The 16,547-nt window shown below is 55.5% G+C and overlaps 2 protein-coding genes and 1 long non-coding RNA gene across 8 annotated transcripts in view; 2 read left to right on the top strand and 1 right to left on the bottom strand.

Moving 5' to 3' along the window:
- ERCC2 (ERCC excision repair 2, TFIIH core complex helicase subunit) overlaps positions 1-688 on the top strand; it is a 20,691-nt gene extending 20,003 nt beyond the window's left edge. For both annotated transcript variants that reach the window (XM_072980371.2, XM_072980372.2), the window contains exon 23: positions 330-688. In XM_072980371.2, coding sequence (XP_072836472.2) covers positions 330-422 — 93 coding nt within the window. In that variant the 3' untranslated portion in view covers positions 423-688. The remainder of the gene's footprint in view (positions 1-329) is intronic.
- Positions 633-13,953, bottom strand: KLC3 (kinesin light chain 3). 5 transcript variants are annotated; one of them, XM_078379953.1, is made up of 13 exons: positions 13,734-13,953; positions 8,557-8,954; positions 7,945-8,172; positions 7,331-7,409; positions 6,608-6,833; positions 5,959-6,046; positions 5,334-5,435; positions 4,985-5,158; positions 3,907-4,006; positions 3,654-3,697; positions 2,673-2,806; positions 2,301-2,367; positions 633-1,677 (listed from the first exon to the last, which is right to left on the bottom strand). In XM_078379953.1, the coding sequence occupies exons 2-13, from the start codon at positions 8,857-8,859 to the stop codon at positions 1,600-1,602; spliced, it is 1,623 nt and encodes a 540-aa protein (XP_078236079.1). In that variant the 5' UTR covers positions 8,860-8,954; positions 13,734-13,953; the 3' UTR covers positions 633-1,599. The 5 variants fall into 5 exon arrangements, with proteins under 5 accessions (XP_078236079.1, XP_072836474.2, XP_072836475.2 ...); XM_072980373.2 differs by lacking the exon at positions 13,734-13,953 and adding an exon at positions 13,637-13,714; XM_072980374.2 differs by lacking the exon at positions 13,734-13,953 and adding an exon at positions 13,166-13,307.
- On the top strand, positions 13,230-16,547 carry LOC140702112 (uncharacterized). Its single transcript, XR_012081167.2, has 2 exons — positions 13,230-13,311; positions 15,933-16,547. It is a non-coding gene; the product is annotated as an uncharacterized LOC140702112 (long non-coding RNA).

Here is a 16,547-nt window from a genome sequence, read left to right as displayed (position 1 = left end):
AGAGACTCTTGGTGGCTCTAAGTCAGAGATGAGGGGCATCTGCTTGCACAGCACCCCGCGCAGAAAGCTCAGCCTAGTCTCCAATTTGAAAGGTTTCCTGCAGCGAGAGCCATCAAGGGGGTGGGGGGCTGACCCACGCTGTTCTGCTCATGGCCCCTGACTGCTGGCGCTTCCTGGGCGTTCTGCTCCCTTTTCTGAGTACAGTGGGGTGACGACGTGAAGTGGGGCCGACCCCTTCCTGGCCAAGAACATGCTGGGAGGCGGCTGGCCACCTTCTCTCTCACCGGGCTTCCCTCTCTCTCTTCCGCCCCCCCCCGCCCCCCCCCCAGGAGGACCAGCTGGGCTTGTCGCTGCTCACCTTAGAGCAACTGCAGTCAGAGGAGACCTTGCGGAAAGTCCAGGAGATTGCACACCAGCTGTGAGCAGGGGGGGGGCGAGACCAGGGGCGGGGGGGACTCTCCGTTCCCACCTTCTACCCCCTGCAGCCGGAGGAGGAGAAGTTCAAAGCGAAGAGCCCTTCTCTCCTGCGGCCTCAGGGCATACCAGCAGCTGGAAAACAATTGACAGCCGACCCAAGCTTTTGTCCCACGGTGCACTAAAAAAAAAGACTGTAAGCACGGGGGTGGGTGGGATATGTTTCACTCTAGATTTTGAACTGGGATTTTTAATTAAAAAAAGAACGACAGTGTTTTTGGTTTGAGGGTCCTTTTGTTTGAGAATCTGGGTAGCGCTCTTTTGCTGTGCAAAGCGGGTGGGGGGCCGTGTCGTCGCCGTTGGTGCTCTTCGGGCCTCAGAGCGGAGAAGCCGTTTGACTTTTGAAGGGATGGAGAGGAGCCCCGTTTTGCAAAAGAGTCGACCTCTCCCCTTGACAAAGCAGGCCCCGAGGATGCCCGCAAAGGCGTCGTCTCTCCCACGACACGGTCGGAGCTCATCCAAAGTACTCCCCCAAGACGCTGTCTCTGCTTACAACCACCTTTTTATAAAAAAAATTAAGAAACAACACCACTATTTTTGCAGCAGGGCGGAAGGGGGGGGGAATGCTACGCTTCCTATGGCATAAATAAGAATAAATAGAGACTTAGGCTGGACGGAGGAAGCTGCAACAAACGCCGTTCTGCCCGAGCAGGCGATGTACGAGTGCAAGTGAGCAGGACCCTGAAGTCTGAGGGCTTAAGGCAGTCGCGAGGGTGACGGAGAGCCCCCCCCTCGTGTTTGTGCTGCTTACGTGGTGCGGGGGGGTGCGTGTGTGCCCCCTGCCTCCCCAACTTCCTGAGACATCGCAGTCTCTGTCCTCTTCCGCAGGGGAGCTTCCCAGCCAGCCCCAGGTCCTTCCCAGAGGGAGGAAAGGTGAGGATGGGGCCGGGCGGGGGGGGGGGGACACTCCTCACGCAGACCAGAGCTGGTGGTCTCCATGACCAGAGCTGCAGCCAGCCACCTCGCTCTCCTCCGGATGGCGCACGGGGGGGGGGGGTGTCGCCAAGCCCTCTCCCGAGGAGCCACGTCGAAGGCGAGATCCAGCAACGGAAGCAGAGGGAGGGAGGCCTCAGGCAGCAAGCGCGCCGGGCGAGGAAGGGGCCGGAGGAAAGAGCCCCGCCCGTCCTAGGTGGAGGAGTGGCTGTGCAAGAGGTCCTGGGTGCTGGAGCTGAGGCTGCGGGCGCCGATCAGGTTCCTGGTGGGCTGGAAGGGAAGAAAAGAGAAAAGGGAGGCGGCCACTTCCCTCGCCTGCTATGGAGCGAGTCACTCAGGTTTCTAGGGCTCACAAGGGGCCTCTTCCCTCCCCACCCTGTTATCTTCCTGGGAAACCCTGGTGAATGAAAAGACCACCCCCCGCTCCCCCCACACCCCAATGTGTCACAAGGTGCCAAGAGAACCAGGGCCTGTTTTTTTGGGGGGGGGCGTGCTCCTTGAATGGGCCCAGGGGCCATTCGTTACTCTGCCTCGAGCAGACCGTGTCTCGGGGCACCACGATGGGTGAGGCAGGCCTTCGTCACTAGCCTTGGCTTCCCGGTCTCGTGGGCCAGAAAAGCTCTTCCGGACCCCCTCCCGGCTCGGCGGGAGATGCTGAGACAGCAAGAGCATCTGGCTAAACATGAGGAAGATGCTCCTGGACAGTTGAGCCTCACCCTCCTGTCTCAGAAGGGGACTGGCCTTCCACGCTCGGAGGTTTTCCGGCAGGGGGTTACAGGACCACCTTGCCTGGAATAAGGTAGCGGTGGGTTCCCTGTCCCTGCCCAGCGGGTTGGACTAGATGACCCCGGAGTGTCCCCTTCTCATTCTGCCGTCTGGGGGCTGAGACTCACCGTGGGCGACGCAGCAGGCGTGGACTCTCCCACATGCAACACGTTGAGGGAGGTGGCCCGCTTCATCCTGTCGAAAGAGAGGCAGCCGTGAGGCTCAAGAGGACGGGGGGTGGGGGTGGGGGTGGAGATGAGTTCGAGGGAAGGAGCCATGCCCTGAAAGCAAAGGGTGCCTCGAGTCCCCCCCCCCACCCCATTTTGGGAGAGAGGCGGCTTATCAGACAAACCAGGGATGGGAAAACTTTGCTTTCAGAGAACAGCTCCCAAGAATCCCGCAGCTAGTGTGAGCATGGACAGGCCCGGTGTCGGAATCTAGGAGTCGCTGTGCAAATAAAATCACACACACACACACCACTCTGAGGGAGGTGGACTTACCCTGTGGCTGGGGGTGCCGTCGTGCGCCGGATCCCGTCCCCCTTGAGTTTGGAGACCAGCTTCTCGCTGCCCCGCCGGATGGATTCTCGGAACCTGGAGAAGGAGCTGCTCCGTCGGAGGCTCCCTGCGCCATCCTGGGGAAGAAAGCAAGATTCAAATAGGAAACCAATTTCCCACAAAACTGGCAAGCGTTTAGTAACTAATTCTCCAGAGCTGCTGAGACAGGTGAGAACGGGCATGAAAGAACCACTCGCCCCTTTCACTCCTAGGCCCTCCCCCAAGTGCAGGAACAGAGCTTTTCAGCTCAGTCCGATCCCTTGAGTGCATTCATCGAGACCAGCATGGCCAACTCAGGCTGGCAGCAGCATCTGGTCCTCCAAGGTTTTCGGCACAGTTCCTTTCCTGGAGATTTCCATAGTGGTCTCCCATCCGGGGATTAACCAGGCTGGCCCCTGCTTAGCTTCCAAAAGCAGGCATGACCAGATGCATTTTGGAGGGTATAAGGGCAGTAGAGGTGAAGCCGCTCTGTTAGTTTGCCCTGTAGAGATGGGAGTAAAGCGGAGCATCGCCCTCCATGGGTTGCTTCCCTTGATCGCTTTTGTCTTGGGGACTGCTGCATCCTCTCCTTCCCTTTATTGTGTAACGAAGCCATAGATATAGAGCAGAGGCCCTAAGAATCTCGCAGTTCTTCTCCAGTTCAGATGGAACTCAGAGCCTGGGGTGGGGAGCCTCCAGGTCTTGGAAACCTTGCCTGTCCTTTGACCCTACGCTTACAACCTTCCCTAGATCAGCCCTTCTGAACAGGAGAATGGGCACTTTCTGGCTGAAATTCTTTCTAGAGAGGGTCTGGGTCGCCTCACTGCCTCCCAAAGGCTCCCAACCGCCCTTCCTAAGGGATGGGAAGCAGCAGCGTCCGGAAAGAAGGTCCGCCGGAGGGAAAATGCAAAATGCAAACCATTTCCAGTAGAGTCCAAAACCCACCTGGTCCTTTGGAGCGCTTCTCCCGATTCCTGTTCTGCTTTCATCTGGGAAAAGCAAAAACAAAAAATAAGTAAAAAATAAAAACCCAAAAAGCAAGGGTTGAGGGGTGGGGACAAGATCCTGTTTCAGCGGGCGCTCCGGCTGTACAGAAACAGCGTTCCAAAATGCACCACCAGGACCCTGCGTTTCCCCTCGGCTATGGGCTCTTTGGCGAGCGACCCAAGCAGCCCCTCCATGCCCACCGGCCTCTTACCGCCCCGGCCGCCGGCCAGCTCCTGGTCGTGGGAAGAGAGGATCTCCTTGTATAACTCCTCCGCCTGCTGATACTTGCCCTGCTTGAGGTAAGAGGAGGCCTGGCAAGGGAGAAAGGAGAGCAGGGTGCTGGGTTAGAGGGCGCTCAGGCGGCCGACTCGGCCATTGGGCCTCTGAGTGTCCCAGCCTCTGGGTGGCCTCGTCTCTCGTTTTTCCCCAGCCCTGACAGGAGGGCTCAAGGACGGGAGCTCCCAATGTGCGAAGCCGCCTTATATCTAGACGGCGCCCTGGTCTTCCTAGCCCAGCACGGTCAGTTCTGAGCGGCAGCTGCCCTTGCAGGTCTCAGACAGGAGACTCCTGGTCTTCCATCTGAATTCTAATCAGGCCCGACCCTTCTTGGCTTCTGAAATCCAACGGAGTCAGAAGATGTGGACTACTACGGTGTGTTGAGGGCAACCCAACAGCCCCTACTGTGCCAGGGGGTCTCCTCAGAGCAGGTCTTTCTTGATGGTGGTGGCGCCGCCTCTGTGCAACCCCTTCTCCTGGTTGGCCTGCCTGGTTGACCAACTCTGTATGCTTTTCCATTCAAGGTGCAAATTCCCCCAGAACAGGCTAAACCTCTCCCTGGGTGTTCTTTTGCTTCTGCGTTGCCGGGCTTTGCTATTCTTTGCTATTCTTCCCTTGTTCCTATGGCTTGATCACATTTCCCCCTTGATCCTTGGAGTGGCAGCTTTGTTTCATTTCTTTGGTCAGCTTCGTCAGGGCAGGATAAACATTTCAAGAATGGAAGTCAACCTGTGGCCATGGTCAAAAGGCTACAAATGCTTCATGCATTATAGTACGTGTGCTTACAGAATCAGAAAAAACTCATAATGAGCTATTATACTGTACATAAAAATAGGCTAACAAATGATGTGCGAAATAGACACAAGAATGGCAGTCATAGCAAACTGTAGAAAGCTGGAGGTCTCTACAATGATCCTGATTATTCCTCTACTGAACAGTTTATGGTGATGTCATCCTCTTGCACTCACATACACACGCACACACGCACGCACACCCCAATCCTCCATGTTTACCAGATTGTTCTTGGTTTTGGCAACGTTGGGGTCATCCGGGCCGAGCCGGGTCTGGTAGATGCGAAGTGCCCGCTGGTAATAGTGCTCCACCTCCTCAAACTTGCCCTGGTTCTGGCACAAAAGGGCCAGGTTGTTCAGTTGCTTGGCCACATCTGGATGATCCGTGCCCAATACCTTTCAAGAGAGAGAGAGAGAAAGAGGAAAGAGATGGATTTCCATGGCCCTCCCCACGGCCTGCAGGAGCAAGACAGCCAAGCAAACTGGACCATCGCAAAGGGTCCAGGACCCCACTTGAAGACGAGTTGGGGGGGGGGAAGTGGTTTCTTCCTTCCTGCCAACGGGCTTTCACCTTCTCACGAATCTCCAAGGCTCTCTTGCAGAGGGGCTCGGCCTCTTTGTACTTCCCGCGTTTGCCATAGAGCACAGCCAGGTTGTTCAGTGTAGCCGCCACCTGCCGGGGGGGGGGGGAAACAGGATGATTCAAGGAGGGGGCTCTGCCAATCAGCTCGAGGCAGCCACGACAGCTTTCCTCGTCTGGGCAGCTACCCAGAATCGGGGGGGGGGTCTGTTTTCACCCTCCCTTGGACTCCAGGTGGGATCACCTGCTCATTTTTCAAAAGCAGATGTGAACAAAGATCCCTCTTGCCTTAATAAGGGGGAATTCCTGCCCGAAAATGGGACCAGGAGGTGACATTAAATGACAAACTGCACCCCCACAGAGGCTTCTGGAGTTTGCCGCTGTTTGGGGGATTTTTTCCCTCTTGGGGGTGCAAGGGGTCCCGCTTGCATGACACCACCTTTCCCCACACCTCCTTTAGAACATTCCAACGTGTGTGTTTTTCCTGGGAGAATGGGACCCCCAGCCCACCCCCAAGAGAAAAGCCCCCGGTCGAGGAACATCCACAAACAGCCCCCACAGGATCCCTCCGCCTTTGCCCCGTCTGCACGCAGGGCCAGCTGCCCCAGACACTCACTGCTGGGTGTTCCACGCCCAAGGTCTGCTCCCGAATATCCAGGGCATCATTGAGCAACTCAGTGGCTTCCTTGTATTTGTTTTGATCCCTGTGGAAGCATCGGGTGGAAAGCACCAAGGCATCAGTGGGGGCTGAAAAATCTTGGGAGGGAGGCAGCCGGCAAGGTTCTGCCCCAGCCAGCCGCAGGAGATGCCCTCTCTTCCTCCAAGAAGGGCTGGCCCAGAGTAACCCCTTGGAAGGCCACCAAGAGGGGGGGGAGGCTTGGGGGGGGGGCTCGGCAGCATCTCTTGGGCTGTGCGGCTCAACCATTCTGAGGTAACGGGAAGCGCCTTGACCCTCCCATCACCCACCTTCTTAAGTCTCTGCCCCTCACCTTCTTTGGCTTCCTTAATAATAACCATGTACCTTCGAGGTGCAATATGTGCATCACCAGCTTTGGAGCACCATCTATGCTTCTGATTCTTCCAGGGCAGCCCATAATAATTCAAGTGCTTTCCAAACAAGCACAAGCTTATTAGGGTACAAGCAAGTGGGAGGGCCTTTTCCACATCTCTCCCCCCTGCTGGTGCACCTCCAACCCCAGAGGTAGCAAAGCTCAGAGCTCGAGGACCCTTCCACCCCTCCTGGGACCTCCACCGGGCCCTCTTACCTGTAGACCAGGGCAAGGATGTTGAGCATGGTGGCCACGTCGGGGTGGCTGTGGCCGGAGCTCTTCTCTAGGTCCTCCAAGGCCTGCTTGCAAAGTGGGACGGCCACCTCGTAGCGACCCTGGGAGGCGTACTGGATGACCAGGTTGTGAAGCGTACGCAGGCGCGCCGGGATCTCATAGCCCCCTTGCTGGGCTGCCGACGCGGCCGTGCTCGGCCCCTGCCCACCTATAAACAGCCAACGCGTGACGGTGGCCAGGAGGGAAGAAAGCAGGCCTAGGTCAGTTATACTACTGCCGTGAGATTTCCTGTACATCCAATGCAGCTCAAGCAGGTATAAGTAAAGTATTACTCTTTCTTTCTTTCTTTCTTTCTTTCTTTCTTTCTTTCTTTCTTTCTTTCTTTCTTTCTTTCTTTCTTTCTTTCTTTCTTTCTTCCTTTCTTCCTTCCTTCCTTCCTTCCTTCCTTCCTTCCTTCCTTCCTCCCTCCCTCCCTCCCTCCCTCCCCAATTTGCAACTGGCTAAGGATTTCCTCGAACTGCTGAGCAAGTGAGGTTTCACCACAACCTCCTCTGACTCCTGGCGCACACCTCAAGCTATTCACTCTGCCCGTCCAGCCACACACAACCTGTGCCATCACAAGCATGATGACCAGCTTGCCATTCAGAGGCTCCACCTCTCCAAGCAGCCATTCTCCTTCCCCTCCAGCCCTCCCTGAAGATGCACCTGGTCTCTGCTCATCATCATCGCTGGGAAAGAGGGAGGACAAGCTGTCTTTTCTCTGCTCGGAGTCATCCTTCTCTGCCTACAGGGAGAAAAGCCGCAGAGTGAAAGGGGTGGGTGGGGCCACCTTCATTACAGATTTTTTTTAAAAAATCTATAGTTTTATACCCTGCTTACGGCACCTTGCAGGCGTCTAGCTTCTGAATGCTTTGCACTACAACTCCCATTATTCCCAGCCGCTGGCATTGCTGGTGGGGCACATGGCAATTGTAGTCCAAGGACATGGGAGGGAGGAGTTCCAGGTTGGGGAAAGTAGCCACAGTGCAGCTAAACCTTTCACCAGGCTGAAGTGCATGCTTTGGTCAGTTGCATCTTAGCCCTGAAGATGGTCTCCCCAGTGTATTTTCAGTGCTAAGAGGGGGCACTGAAATCTATCAAGAATCCTCTGAGCATGGGCAAAGTTCTTCCGCACTGCTGTGCCACTGTCTGGCATTCGAGAGAAAGCCAGCTGAAAAGGGTGGGCGACCTACTCAGGTGTAGACATTTGTGCCTCTCATTTTGGAGCGGAACGCTAACCGTGCACCCACCCCGGAGGCATCCTCCGCCCCAGAGCTTACCTGGTCATCTCTGGGGTCGTACTGTTTCAGCTGGTTCAGGAACTCCAGGTGCTTCTTCTCCTCCTCCAGCTGGGCCACCATCTCCTCGCTGTGCTGCAGCCTCAGCTGGGCCACGGCCAGCTCATCCCGCAGCCAGAGGTTCTCCTGGCACAGCCGCTTCACCTGGGCCCGCAGCTTCTGCTTCTCTGCCTCCAGAGCCCCGATGTGAGAGGAGAGCGCAATCATCATCTGCAGAGAGGAGACGAAAAGGGGTGTGTGCCTGGGAAGAACATTTAAATAAAGGGAAACAAACATCCCCCTGCCCTCACTATCATCAGCCCTCTTATGCTTTCTGCCCCCCCTGTTAAAATATTTCTATCCCACCTTTCTCCTTAAAAATGACTATTTAGACGTCTAACACCTCTCACATGCATCGACCCCCATCCCAGCCGAACAAAATGTCCAGTTCCTTCACCCAAGGGTCATGTTTCTACCACCTGCACCTTTGCTCTGCAAAGGTGTTGGAATGCCTGTGGACATTCCGTGACATGCCAGCCAGACATCCAATAGCCCCGCCTTGATTTCATTAAAAAAGAGAGAGAGAGAGAGAGAGAGAGGAGCAGGTTGCGATACCTGAGCCTCTGCGATGCCCAGCTCGATTCCCTCCAAGCTCTTGCAGACCAGGTCGTGCTTCTCCTCCAGAAGCTCCAGCGCTTGCATGTCCACAGAGGCAGCATCTGCCACTGCCACCGCCTCCTGCCTCTCGTCCAGCAGCTGCCGCTCCTTCAGCAGAGCCTCTTGCAGCCGGTGGTGGATGCTCTTGTTCTCGCTCCGCAGGGCTTCCAGGCCCTTCATCGCCTGCCGCGTGTGGACAATGATGTCCTCGGCCGTCATCCTCTCAGACGGGTTGTCGCCGAGTTCCACCATGACGGACATGGTGGGACCAGCTCAGCGTCAGGGGAGAGAAGATGCCTGCGCTATACGTTGAAGATCTGCACGGGTGACGTCTTCCCTTTTTTGGTGCTCAGAATCTGAAAGCGGGACAAGATGGGAGGATGGCTGCAGGCCAGCAGCACCCTTCCAGGTTCATGGCCAGATTCAGCTTTCAGAGAAGCTCTCAAATATCCCACATGCAAGAAAGGAGGGACCCAAAATAGCAGCTTGGTTGAGATTAAACCTCTTCCTGGCCATAATTAACCTTTGGGGAAATCATACCAACCTTTTTGACAGGAGAAAAGCCACACAAAACCTGGGGAGACCTCTACCCAAGGTGTCGCAAGGAAAATGGCACAGCCATCTGGACAGCCCCAAAGAGGGCTGGATTTAGTCCCAGGACTGGAGGTTTCCAACCTTCCTCTATGCCCAGCTCTGTATGTTCTCAGAGTCCCTCCCCTCCCCACCCACCCCAAGGTCTCTACTTCCACAAATGAAGAATTTGCATCCTAAAGAAGGACGAACATGGAATTGTCTGACAAGGAAAATGCTGTAGGTCGTTTTCTCCCCCCTTCCCCCCCCCCCCGTAAGAAAGCCCAAGTGATAGGAAGACAATAAATACTGGATGCCCTTTTTAGTTCTACAGATAGAATTCAGCAAGACAAGGAAAAACCCACCTGGCCTTTTCAATCACTAGGCGATCTCATAAATACAGAGCAAGGTAAGTTGGAATCCATGAGGAGGGCTCGGGGTGGGGTGCCTTTTGATCCATCCGCTCTCCCCCCCCACACACACACACACATGGCTGTGGATGCAAACTTCATCTATTTACTGGCTGTTTGGAAGGGTTGTGTCTTGAGAGCTGCACATCATCGCCTTGCCTTGCTCCAAAACGGGTTCCACCGGTGCTTGATGCATCTCACAAAGCAAGCTGGGGCAAGTCAGGGTGATGAGCTCCCTCCATCCCGCCACCTTACACCGCGCGCATGCCTAACAAGGTAAAAACTGCACATGAACTGGAAGAGTTACAAAATGCCAGTTCGCTAATATATGCGCCAAGCACCTTTGTAATAGCATCCCTGTTAATCAGTCTTGACAGGATGTGAGGTGCTGTGCGGGAGGGGATGGCAGCACCCTCCCCCCTTGCAGCCGCGGTACTTGAGGGACCAGCAGTGCCGATGGTGCTGGAGTCCACTCTGTAAGGACATAGAAAAATGCTGGACCAGACTCGTGGCTCTCCTTGGTCCAGCAGCTGGTTTCCCACTAAAACGGCCAGCCACATGGAAGGCAGGTGGGCCACAGGACTTTGCTCCTTGGCGTTCCCCCAGCACCTGGTCCTGAGAGACAGACAGCCTCAGACCCTGATGGTAATGCACCGCTATCATAAGCAGCAGGAACCGAGAACCTGATTCGCCACTCATTTCCCTAATCCCCTTTGGCTTCTTGTGATCACCCAGCAGATTCCCCAGTTCAATGGTGTGTTGCGTGAAAAAAGCCTTTCCTTTTAGCTCATCCAGAATCTCCTGCCACTCAGGTTCCCTAGAGGGCCCCACTGGCTTCCACTCTTGCCTAGAAAATACATCTGCCCGGTTTCACCAATTATAAGCAGTGTGCTGGTTATAACTGTACAAGCAGCGCACTTCATACATTGCTGTCCACCTCCCTTCCAACCCTTCCACCAGTCTTACACACCTTCTTTTCTAAAGCTGCATTCATTCCTCCAAACCGCTTACTCAGGGAATTTGCTCCAGTACCGTGAGAAGCTTGCAAGAGGGTGGTGTGGGCCAGTCTTGAAAAGAGAGCGACTGAGCACACAAGGCCCCTCCAGCAATAGTACACATACGCCCATATAACAGTAACTTCATGCCATCAAGTTGAGTCTCTCATGATGAACCTCCTCAGAGTTCTGCAGAGATATAAAGACTTCTGAAGTGGTTGAGCACGCCTGTCTTCTGGGGAAGCCCCGGGACCGTGCAGCTTGCCCAAGGCCACACAGGCTGGTTCCTCTCCCAACCTCTGGCTCCATGGCCAGCTACCAGACTCACAGAGACATCCAGCCAGCTACAAATAGCAACACTACCTGATAACCATGCAGATTTTGCAGAGGTAAGCTGTGTTAGTCATTTGCAGCCAAAATCAACAAAGCATCCCGAGGAATGAATGGCCTCCCCGACCCCTCTCTCAAACCGCCTATCTTCCCAGTCCAAGGATGAGGAGCGAAAGGTAGTCCAGTCGCCATGACTCAACTTCCTGACATCCCGAGGAATCTTTCATGCATAAGCAAGAGCTTTCATGGGTTTCTGACCCTTTTGGTTGCCTTTTCTGCATCCTTTTCAGTTCTTACATTCCTGTCCTTTTTTTAGGTGCAGTCGACAGAATTGTACTTAACATTCTAAGCTGAAATTTCCAGAGGGGCAGCTTCATGAATCTGTTGCCATGAAAACAACAGAGATGAAGTTCCAGTTGCCATAAGCTATAGAGGACTGAAGGCCACCCCATCGAAAGCAGCAGTCTGCAAAAGTTTGCGCCTAATAAATCTAGTTAGACATGAAAGCACCACAAAACGCTTTGTAATATTCTGAGTATGGATGCACAAAATACTCTGGTAAGGTCCTTTCACCCTCACTTCAGGCACCAGGCCTTGAATCTTGGACTAGGAGGCACAAATAACAAACCCACCCAAATCAAAGCATGGCAAGAAAAGAGGTCTTGAAACTTTCCACTCTCAAATCAGCTGCATGCCTGACTAAGGCTGCACATTATACACATGCAATCCTCCAGGCACGTCTAACTGGGCACCCACTCCACTTTGGGTACTTTTTAAGGAGGAAGGCAAGAGGAAAATATTTTAAATAAATAACATTAATAAACTCCAGCTGTTCCATGTGGGAATGGAGGAAAACCAACTTCTCCTGTAGCTGCCACAAGGTGTATGGAGGAAAGGAGGGTGGCTGCTCTCTCTCTCTCTGTGTATGTGTGTGTGTGTGTGTGTGAGAGAGAGAGAGAGAGAGAGACAGAGACAGAGACAGAGAGAGGAGAGAGTGTGCGATGCAAACAGTCCCACAACCTTCAGCTGCCAAAGAAGCAGAGGAAACCCTCCAGACTAGAAACCAGAACTCACCTGCAGTGAGTTGGAAGCTTTTCCAGGCAACCAACCAAGAAAGCTTTCTACTTCGAAAAAAATCAGGCTCTCTCTGCCTTCCAGTTCTTTTCAGACTGCTAACGCAAGACAAACCCCTAATAGCACCACGCCTGGGCCAGCTTCTTTCCTAGAGCTGAATGTACACTCACACACACATGCGGAAACAATAAAGGGAGGAGGCAACGGGCAGGGCCCCCACCACAAAGGAGGGGTTCTCCAGCTATTTTCCTGCCCTGTGTGCGCCCAAAGAAAATGGGGGGGGGGGAGGAGGTTGGTAACTCTGGGATTGTCTGAGCTGGAAAACCTTCCTTTTTAGGGGACTGGAACTCCCCTTCATTTCCAGCCAGCCTGGCACAGACTGTGCCCGGAGTGACACTGTGAGCAAAGCTTGGGTATATGATTCTTGCAGCCTTCGGTCAGCTCTCTCTCTCTCTCTCTCTCTCTCTCTCTCTCTCTCTCTCTCTCTCTCTCTCTCTCTCTCTCTCACACACACACACACACACACACACACACACACACACACACACACACACACACACACACACACACACACACACACACACACACACACACACACGCCTCAAAGGATTTACCTGGACTGCTTGCAGAACTTAAAGCTGAAGCAGAGGAAGGGGGAGGCTGGGAAGAGGGGAGCTGCATGGCCACCTCCTTGTCCACAGTAATCCTGGAGGTTCCCTCCTGATTCCTGGAAACCCAGCTTCAAGGAAACCGCTTTCCAAGACAGAAATGGGAGGCCACTCTCACGCCCCCCCCTCCCCGCTCCTCCCGGGCTCTCCTGCGCGCTCTCTCCCCCCCCCCCCGCCGCCGCCCTGCTTCCTTCGCTAAGGTTGGGGTCCTCGGGCGCGTTCTCAGCAGGGATAGGGCCGGGGCTTACTCTTGCGTAAAGGCGGCACATTCGAAGACCCTCTGGCCGGGCCGGCTGGCTCGGCCAGGGCGCCGCGGGTCCTGCTGCCCCACTTTTGCGCGCGTCGGGACCCAGAGACAGACCGCTCGAGCGCCGGGGTCGGCCGCCTCCTCCTCGGCCGCGCAGGCAGGCAGGGAGCGCCGTTTCGGCTCTTGGGCAACTCCGCGTAAACAAACCGCCGAGGCGGGGTCTGTTCGCCAGGCGAGGAGGGGAAGCGAAGAAGGGGCGAGCGGGCGCCTTACCTGGCTCTTGGGGACGGCCGGCAGGATGCTGGCGTCCGCGGGTGATGGTGGGGGGGGGGAGGAGGGAGGATCCAGCCCCTTTCGCCCCCTCGCCGCCGCCGCCGCCTCCAGCACCTGACGATCGCAGGAGAGCTAGAGAGGCGCAGGTAGGAGGAGGGAGGCACCGCGCGCCCCTCGCCCGTTTCCCCGGGGAGGGCGCCTCCTGCCACAGCCAAACGCCTCGGTCGCCCCGCCCGCCCCCTCCAAAAAAGCGTGATCCCGGTGATGGGGAGGAACGTGAGGAGGTCTTCCCTTGGGCGCCCCGGCCCCAGGCAGGAAGCGCATCCCGGCTCGGCCGAGCGCAAGGCAGGAGGCTCCCGGCTTCGGGGGTGTCCGTGCAAGCCAGAAGCCGGGCCGGGAGGGCGACCGCCCCCCCGCACGGGCTCGGACCCCCCCACCTACCCCGTCCCCTCGAGCGCCCCGATCCCGTACCTGCGCTGCGCCTCCGCCTCCGCTGCCGCCGCCGCCGCTCGACCGGAGCCGCCCACCCCGCCCGCGGCTCCTCCCCGCCCGGCTGGGCCGGCGTTACCTGGCCCGGCGCCGCCTCCTGACCTCCATCTTGGCCGGAGAGGGGCGGCGGAGGGCCGGGGAGGACCGCACCGCCCTCGCGCATCCCGCCACACGCGAACTCCGGGCCGGCCGAGGGCGGGACCCGTCAGGTCTCTCTTTGCTTGCTTGGGGAAGGCGCTCTGCGCATGGCCAGAGGCCCTTCGTTTCCTTGACCGGCCAACGCTGGGAGCGCAACAGACGGACGGGCGCGCTCGAAACGGCGCTGGCGGGCTGCGTGGAGGTCTCCCCCACCGCCCTCCGAAGCAGTCGCCCCCGGGTTTGAGCTCCCTAGAAGAAGGGTGTTCCCCCTCCCCCAAAAAATAAACATTACGGGGGGGGGGGAAGCCGGGGGGGGGCTCTTGCACAGCACCAAGAAAGGGGACACCAGGCTACTGACGCTGCGGGCGCTCATTCATAGCTAAAGAGGCAAAATTGGACATGAAATGTTTCGACATTTGAGCAGCCTGGCCAGGCATCCCACCTGAGTGGCGACAGGTGGACCTGTAGGTGATGCTGCCACCCCAGCTGTGTTCTCGCTGTAGATGATGGGCCATTGCCAGCCCCACCCCCACCTCTCCCCACCCCGACCCCCACCCCAGGTTTGTGGCCCTTTTCTCCTCCTCTCAGAGGAGGCCTGCCTTCCAAAGAAAAGGCCATGCAGCCATCCTGAAAGGGAAAACAATCTTTAAAAATTGTTATTGGAAGGGGGAAACTTCACGATTCCTGATTCTAAAGTTAGGGGGAACGGAGGCGAAGTTGCCTTTGCTGAAGACATTCACACACACACACACACACACATGCACGCACAGACCAACTTTGTGCCACAGGGGATCAGCTGTTTCCCTCCCCCCTCTACCCCACCCCAGGGTCACCGGTGCTTGGAGGGCATCCTCTGGCCTCCCAGTCCTCCAACAGCAGTGACCTGGAACCGCAGGGAAATGTTGTCCTGCTGCGGTCAAAGCTCAAGTGCATTTGGTCTGCAGCCCTGGCTCTGCTTGGCCAGGAGATGGGCTTCACACGAATAGCTCTCCCTGCCGCTCCTCTGGGGTGGGGGCGGCCCCTCTGTTTGGCCGCCGAAACAAAGAACGCCAGCGCTGTTCACTGGGCACCAGGTAGATTTGCAGGGCACTGCATGCCCAGGTGTCATCTTACCGGGCCAAGGTCAGTTTGGGCACAGAGAGGGCACCCAAGCTTTTGCATGGCCCTCAGTCACCGAAATGGTCCTCAGCATCCCCCCCCCCTCCTGCTCCAGCCTGGGTTCTAAAGATCTTCTTCTCACCAAAGGGTTTCCCACCCCAAAGAAGTACTAAAAGGTCTTCTCAAGTGAGGATGTGTGTGTTTGTTTGTTTTTTGAGAACTCCATTTGTAATTTCATTTTTCTAAGAAACACAGTCCAACAAGTCCAGTATCGTCTGAAGACCATTGGTTCGATTTAAACCAATGGAGGCTTTCCCAAAAGCTGTTTATCATGCTTAGCTCTCTTTCTGCTCAGACATGCTACTTCATCAGACAAAAAAAAAGATAGAGAGCCCAGAATAGCCAGCTTCTGACAGCCAAGGGTTTCTACAGCTGAAGAAGATGCAAGTGTAACAAGAGTGTTTGCGACCTGCTGCGTCTTGCAGGGTTTGGGCGAGTTATGTCTAGGGATTTTCTTTCCCCTCCTTGTTTCTGACCTAGCAACCTACCTTCTCCCACCCTGGTCCCATCCACCATGCAAGCCACCATGGGAGATCTGCAAGGGCCCCCGCTGTCTTCGGATCTGGGGGCCAGCACCCCTGTCTCCTTCTCTCCCTCCCTCCCCCACCACTGGCCTGTTTTCTGAAGCTGCTGTTGGCATTAAGAACATCTGGGAGGAACAAAGGCTTGGGTGGTGCCAAGCAGAGGGACACGCTTCCCCTCCCTCACCCCAGAGGCAGCCGGGCAAAGAGCTGACATCACTCTGCAGACATGGGAAGACGCAAGAAGCTGGCAGGGGTTGCTGCAGGATCAGCAGCAGAGCAGAGCAGAGCTGCGCCTCAGGGCAAAGTCCCAGGCAGAAAGTAGAGCCATCTGGAGCAGGTAGAAGATGAACAGGGGAAGCCAGTCCATCACTCCCTCCTGGGAGAAAATCTGGAGACACAACATCCTTTCCTTCTCCCCTGAAATCCAAGATTTGGACTTACTCTCATTTCATTCACAGGTTAACATATCCATGGAGATGCTTCTGCTGGCCTTGCGGGTGACCCACCTGAACACTGGGCTCTGGCTTTCTGCCCCAGTGCGAATGAGTCAAGAGAAGCTTTACTAAACCTGAGAAAGGAGGCAGTCTGCAATCCATGCTTTCTGACCCTTTGTCATGGACATGCACAGGCTGTGTGTGGATCATGGTTTACAAAATGGAAAGGAATGAAAGAGAAACAAGAGGAACCACTGAGTAGGGCCTGGGCAGAAAGTACATTATAGATTATCCCTCATTAAAGACAGAATTCCTTAACTGCCAAAAGCATCAGAGTTTCCCCACAGAAGGTTTCCTCACCAAACAGAACGTTCAAATTCTTGCTATGATTTATGAAGGGCTTTAGGACTTTAGCACAGAATTCTTTTAAGATCTGATTTCCCAAATTAAAAGTTTGCTTGAAATCCTGTGTCTTGAACATTAAACGTGCTTTCAGCTCCAGCCACAGACTAGCTATCATCGTGTTTCTGGCCTCTAATCTGCACAGAGGTTGAGTCTGAGGAAGAGTCCTGAGTGCTGTAATGTTTGCTTTTTCAATATATCTTAATGGTCCAATAAAGTAATTATTACTTAAACCTC

Source organism: Pogona vitticeps, chromosome 9, assembly GCF_051106095.1.
Source record: "Pogona vitticeps strain Pit_001003342236 chromosome 9, PviZW2.1, whole genome shotgun sequence".
NCBI lineage: Eukaryota > Metazoa > Chordata > Lepidosauria > Squamata > Agamidae > Pogona > Pogona vitticeps.
This window is presented reverse-complemented; position numbering and strand designations above follow the sequence as displayed.